The sequence below is a fragment of the Limulus polyphemus genome, unplaced genomic scaffold (assembly GCF_000517525.1).
Source record: "Limulus polyphemus unplaced genomic scaffold, Limulus_polyphemus-2.1.2 Scaffold7446, whole genome shotgun sequence".
Lineage (NCBI taxonomy): Eukaryota > Metazoa > Arthropoda > Merostomata > Xiphosura > Limulidae > Limulus > Limulus polyphemus.
Genome location: NW_013673056.1, coordinates 19,926 through 27,051, shown reverse-complemented (window position 1 = coordinate 27,051; position 7,126 = coordinate 19,926). Strand labels below are relative to the sequence as shown.

At 33.1% G+C, this 7,126-nt stretch overlaps 1 protein-coding gene across 1 annotated transcript in view; it reads left to right on the top strand.

The window, feature by feature from the left end:
- Positions 1-5,075: 5,075 nt before the first annotated feature.
- LOC106474618 (transcriptional regulator ATRX-like) overlaps positions 5,076-7,126 on the top strand; it is a gene marked incomplete at its 3' end in the record, with an annotated part of 21,841 nt that continues 19,790 nt past the window's right edge. Inside the window, exons 1-2 of the mRNA XM_022402931.1 lie at positions 5,076-5,208; positions 6,113-6,171. Of these exons, the coding sequence (XP_022258639.1) occupies positions 6,158-6,171 (14 nt within the window). The remainder of the gene's footprint in view (positions 5,209-6,112; positions 6,172-7,126) is intronic.

Here is a 7,126-nt window from a genome sequence, read left to right as displayed (position 1 = left end):
AACGCGACCTCTTAAACTTGTAATTTGATTAGTTATGTTGCAAAATTCAAAGCGAATATTTTTCATTATAACTTTCCAGTACAAATGTTTTTAATTCAAGATGTAATCGCTTTCTTGTTTTCTTTAAATTATACTACAGCATAGAAAGAATTTCAATATGCGGATAAAAATTTAAAGTCAAACAGGGGAACTTGTTTTTTTTGTTTTTTTAAAGGTAAATAGAGATGATATAATGATTAAGATTTTTATATATTTTTTATTGCTTCTACAAAGTCCAGTTGTTGATTAACATCGAGTTGTTCTAGAGTTGCGGCACAGATTATATAAAAGTGCTTAGTTGCAAGTTGCTAAACCTCGTAAATGACTATTCAATTCGAAATGTTGCAATACCCAAGTCACTAACGTCCACGTTAGTAAAAAGAACATCCTTGACTAATATCAAAGTAACTTGGATTCCTAACCCAACTAATCCTGCTGACGAATAGAGCTGGTCGAGAGATTGGCCAGAATTACTCTAAAACAAAGAGTTCAATAAGGATTTTGTGTGTTCCGATTGCATGAAATTCATATATGTCAAAAGAAATTTAATAATTAATCAAATGAAAACACGTGAGTCTCCCGGTTGGATAACGGGAAGTCTAAGGATTCACAGTGCTAAAATCAGGGGCTCGATTCCACCTACCATAAATACGTTGTCCAGTAAACCTTTGGGTTTTCGTTCTTGTTATTTTGTTTTCTAGTAAATAATACCTGCTCTGCCAGAAAGGATGTTGTTGCAACCTCACATATTGCTGTCGCTGACCTGTTTTGCACAATGTCTTTAGTTGGATGAGTAGATGGCATCTAGAGGTTACAGTATGTTTTCTTGAGTTTAGCGCAAATCTACTCAAAGTGTGATTACATTGGTGCATTTATATTGGTCGCAATTTAAGCCAAAATGTATGGCTTTTTTTTCTTTTTCTTTTTTTTTTTTACAACGCGGACCTCACTTTTAGAAAATGATGCTTGAATGGATAATGAAAGATACTTTATTACAAATAACAAACAAACGTACAAAGTTTCGACAAGCTTTCATTTGGCATCATAAGGTCGATTCTGTGGTATTTCTTCGTTATTGTACATGATTTCTGGCCGGAGAGAACATGAGGCAAACGAATATGTATAATGATAGAAATATTCATGAAGGCTGTGCCATATATATAGGCCGAAGTGCTAAGAATGTTCTTTGACAAATCAAATTTAAATCGAGATTAGCAGTATATTAAATAATAAAGCAAATTTACATTTAATGTTTGCTGAAAGTTACCACATTTTCCTTAACGATGTGAATTTCATGATGTATCTGTATCTCTTGAATAAAGTTTGGATAATTTGATAAGGTTTGATATTTTTATTATTCTGATGAACCCTTGCAGTATTATCTGGTGGAAACTGATTTCTCGACGTGCATCAGATAGTTAGACCCACTAACAATAGCAGATTCGTCCAGGAAATAGGGAAATTAATCTATGTTTGTTAACTTGACTCAGTTTTCTTAGTGTGTGTGTGAAATAATGATACTGGACAAGTTTAACAAAATGAACACAATCTTTTTTTTTTATATAGAATAAACAAAAAGAAAATGTAGAGTACATACTTGCTTACACAAAAAGATAGTCACTTCTACTGGCTTAATTGTGATTAGATCCACAGCTTTCTTTCTCTCAAGGTTGATTTTATTTGAAGTAAACACGTTATCTCCAGATAGAACTACACTTGTCGATCTTTAAGTAGAAAATTGAACTAAGAAAGTTTGCCTGAATTGAACAAGTAGACTAGGTTTCTTTGTCCAGTTGGCAGCTTCACCTTGGGCCCCTTGTTCTATCACAACATTGGTCAGCTGTAGCTTACCGACAGTGTAAATTTAACATCTGCTGTGTCCATCGCAGTGAGTCGAATCCCGGATTTTAGCGTTGTAAGTCAGTAAACTTACAGCTGTCCCACTGGCGAACTGTTATAATCAAGCCAAATACGTAGAAAAAACGTTGACAAAAAATTATTTAGAGCAAATTTTCCGAAGCAAAATAAATAAACATTTACCATTATATAAAGGATTTTCAGCTAATATCATATAAAGTACATGGCAGATAGACAGTAGATAAGGGACTGAAGAACAATTCTTTATTCCATTCTGTTGGGCAAACAGATACATAAACTGATTAATGTGGTGTATTTAAATGAGCTGAATTAACTTTAGAGCTGTATCGGGCAAGTCCACCCAGGAGAAAAGTTGATTAAGATATAGTATTACAGAACAATACTAAACTATTACTGTCTCAGTAACGAATCAATAGATTGGACACAATTAAAATGATCTTTACTTAGACTAAGGCAAAAACATAGTGTGTGCACGTGCTTTACTTTGGACAGTTGCTTAATTCTTCGAGATGTTTGTAATACCAGATTACACATCAGATTAACTAAGTGCAAAGTTTCTAGCTTTTAAAAAAAATCTCGCATTTACATTACTACGTGACTGGTCATTTTCAATCCAAACAGGTGGGATTGTAACTTTTAAATATTGCCTATAAAAACTTTGAAGGGCACTGATAACAACTTCCTCAAAGAAGGTCTCTGTAAGTAATGTTATTCACGGGTGATAATAGGTATTATCGACTTTGAATACAACAAAGTGACAAAGGTAACTTAAAACAAGATCAACTTAACAGTTTTCTTGACCTCGTGTCATGTAAAAGCATGCACATATTCATAATAAATTCTACTACTGCAGAAAAAATCCTATTGTGTATTCCTATAATAACATACTAGGAAAATTTTAAACATTTCGTTAGTATTGTTACGTCTCCGTTCGTTAGTTAATTTTCTGTAAATTTCGTTCCGACGAAATTTTAGCGACACAAGTCCTTTCTTAAATAAAACTGGTTTATTCTTTTTTGAATACAACTTTGCAATACGCTTAATTTCCACAGTCGCGCTATAACAAACTCTATAATTCATAACGAACATCTCACGTCCTCAACTCGACAATACTCTCTCCGCAGTTCAATTACACATTGTTCCCGTCGCTTCTTGGCCGGTCTTATATATACAAGACTACCCCATATCTAGTAGTCTCCCGACGCTTCATGAACGTTCTAGAAGCGCGTGGCGTGTTACTAGTGTCACGTAACCTCCGCTGTCATAACAGTATTATATCTTTTTTTTTTTCAATAAGATCAAAGACTACTTGTTGGCCCTAACTAGCTATCATTTAAATTGTGTTGTCTGTCTAGGATCTGCCCACCACAGGTATCGAAACCTGTTTTTTAGCTTGGTGAAATCAGCAGACATAGCGCTGTGCCATTGAGGGGTAGAATAATGAGACAATAATTTTACTCAGTACTAACGTACATTTAACTTTTTTTTTCTATCTTTAAAAAAAGTTTGTAGTTCGAGTAAAAATAGCGTTATGTTAGTTTACAGTTTATTTGCTTTATGTTTTTTTAGCGCAAACATCTTTTCGAAGACCACAAGTTTTATTAAACCAGGAGTGAAATTATGCCGGTACTCACTGGTACTAAGTGCCTGAACTTATTTTTAAGGCGGTACTAGTACCGGGACTTTTATGAGCTGTTGGTCGATTTTTATGTTTACATGTAGATTTATTTTCCTTTTTAAAAAACAGCTCCACTTCACCCAGCTGAATTTCACCCCTGCATTAAACCATATCACAAAATCAAGAATAGCATGTACAAGATGAATAGGACTAAAAAATAAAACAAATTTACTACTTTGTTTTACGTTTTTGATACTCAAACAGTACTTCTTACCATGAACTACGGTAGTGGTTCATAATAAGGATCGCAAGGAATTGCACAAAACCCTAATATAACGTTCTGGGAAAAAGCACTTTAAACAGTAAAGATTCAGTTCAAACAACACTTTAAACCTTTACTATTGACTGCTAAGGCTGTACACATATAAAAATGCACAAAAAGCATGCATGTTAGACTTACAAGGAAAATAAAATCCGCTCAAAACAGCCCGTTTGTAATTGTTCTTCTTATCATTATTCTCTTGCCAGCCTACAACAAAAACGCCTTGGTATATTGTACACAAACCATTTGTAGAATACTAAGTAAGGTACTGCAAATGTCTAGGGGTATTGAAAATTCGATTCATTTATTCTATATTTTACATAAGCTAAAACAATCATAATTCTTGTGTAAACGATGTTATCATTACCCATGGAAGTTAGCTTTATTACAGATACCTTGTGTTCTTTTAAAAAGCTTAAGTACAGGGTGAAACAGGAATACCAGCCAATAATAGATGACTATAGCATGTAGATACTCAATGCTTTGTACACTATACAATCGGTGTCTTTAGGGAGCCAACCCCAATATTATGTATGAAGTGAACGTGAAGAAAAAAATCAATGCATATAATATTAAATTTCATTACACACATTCGTATAACAATTACTTTAAAAGACACCAAGAATTATTTAAAGCGGCTATATATTTTATTTGAAAAGGCTACTTTTCTCCTGATAAAATTTTATTCGCCCTTAGTGGTGGTTGTGTCTTAGTCTGGACATACAAATGCTCATTGATATGCATTATATATAGAGGACTTAGTTACACAGAAACTATAAATACTCACTATATTCAAACAAATCTCAATAACAATCTCCAACTGCAGGTTAACATTTTACATTTCGAACTAATACGATCAAATAATCAACAGCTACAATAAATCATCATGAACTGTATCAGTTAGCTACTAGCTATGTTTATTATTATTACAATGTATAAAGTTAACTACCATATCAAGTAATCCTTTGCCCATAGTTGAGCATAAAAAAGGCCAGCAAATAAGATAAATAAAAAATTGGGAATTTAAGAATACAAAATATACCAGTTTTAACTTTTTTAACAGCTTTTGTTTTGAGAATAACCTTTTGTTAATATTTAGTGCCTTGATTAATTTATAAAGATTAAGATTAACATTTTTTCACATTTCCCGGGCATATTGCTTTCAATACTTGACCAATGAAATGAAAGAGTAATTTTCTTGGTACGTATTGCAGACAATGTTAGCATAACCTATACCTTATTATCGTAACTAGTATTAACGTATGAGTTTCAAGTTATATTTCAAATACTTTATTAGAAAATAGCGACGAAAATAAGATATTTAGCACTTCCTGTCTGAAACATTACAAAGGTAATATGTGAGCTATAATTTGTTTAAGCTTTTAAAATTTAAAGTTTTTGAATTTAAGACAAAGTAGAGTTAGGCTTAATTAGAGTGAGACAAACTATAAGAGAACGATGTTTCCAAATACCTAAATAGGCCTATGTATACCGACATAACTCTACTACTGTACTATTATTTTTAAATTCTAGTACTAACTAGTACTATTAATTATTATAGAGTTAAGATGCAGGTTTTTGCATCTGTATCCGGTTGTTATTTGTCAAAGTTAATCCGAATGGAGGACAGTTACTGTAAATCACAGAGTGAAGTGAATGCCCATAACCCAGGCGTAACTGTCTGATAGTGATGGTAATAATGATACTCCGACAATTTTTATTATCCCCCCCCCCCCGCCCAAACTCTGATACCGAAACATTGGTTGGTTAGTAATTAATGGATGTTTACTTTTAAGTATTGATGGCTTTATTTAGCATAGTTTTGATATACGTTTACTTAATTATTATTCATTAATTATTTGTACTCATGTAGTAATACTGATTGTATAGTATGTCTATTTGTTATACCTTGTCAACACAAACACACATTTTAATGACAACAAGGGACCTGTTGGCATATTTAAGCTGTTCTAAACTTTAAAATAAAAATAAAATGCTGAAAGCTAGCTCATATCACTCAAATGTTTATCAAGCCTTCTCTTAAATTTCCCTGAATTAAATACATTCACCACATCTCAAGCCAACCCTTTCCAAAGGCTGACCACCCTGTGAGAAAAATCAACATTAACATTGTAAGGTCCCTTAAGGCTTAACAATCTTAAACACCTCAATCATATCCTCTTTAACTTTTTTTTTCAAGAGAAAAAATTTCAGAGATCTTAATCTGTCCTGATACGACAACTTTTTTATTCCAGATATTATCCTAGTAGCCCTCCTCTGAACCCCCTTCCAACAATTCTATGTCCTTTATAAGGTAAGGCATCCATGACTTTACACAAGACTCCAAATGTGTCCTAACCAAAGACCTATACAATGAAATTATAACATTTATTCAATATTTCTGTAGATACAACCTAAAATCCTAATTGTCTTACCCACTAGAACATCACATTGCTTGAATGACCCAAGAGACTGTTATCCATAACACCAAGATTCTTTTCTTCCATAACACTGTTAAAGTTATTCCCATGAAACTTATATACATTATTCAAGTTATGATATCCCAACATGCATTTCCTTGCATTTAATATAATTAACAACCTAAAATCATAATTGCCCTCCCACTAGAACAGTACATTGCTTGAATGACCCAAGAGACTGTTAACCAGAACACCAAGATTCTTTTCTTCTACAACACTGTTAAAGTTATTCCCATGAAACTTATATACATTATTCAAGTTATGATATCCCAACATGCATTTCCTTGCATTTAATATAATTAACAACCTTTCATCATTTACGTGCCCATCTCACCGATTAATACAAATCCTGTTTTCAAGCTACAGCATTCTCCTCACACCCAGCGGCAGCATCTAAGACCTTAATGTCATCAGCAAATTTAAATAATTTATTGGCCATTCTTTCATCTATGGCATTGATGTAAATCAAAAATGGTGCCCCACTTGTAACATTAATCCAGTTTGGCTGAACACCATTTTTAACAACTTTGCCATCTTCCAGCCAGCCGGCTTTCTGTCCAGTGAGACAACCTATCCTCCACATCTACAGAGAATATCCAAATCAATATCATATTATTTCTGAAGATCCAGATAGACCAAATATATCATCTACATAAACAGTAACCTCCACAAAGAATGTTGGAAGATTTTCTACTAGCAAAATCTTGCTGTTTATCCACCAAAATTGTAAACTTTATTAAATGACTGCAAAGCATCTTTTTCTTAAAAAACTTTCTAAAACTCTTCCCC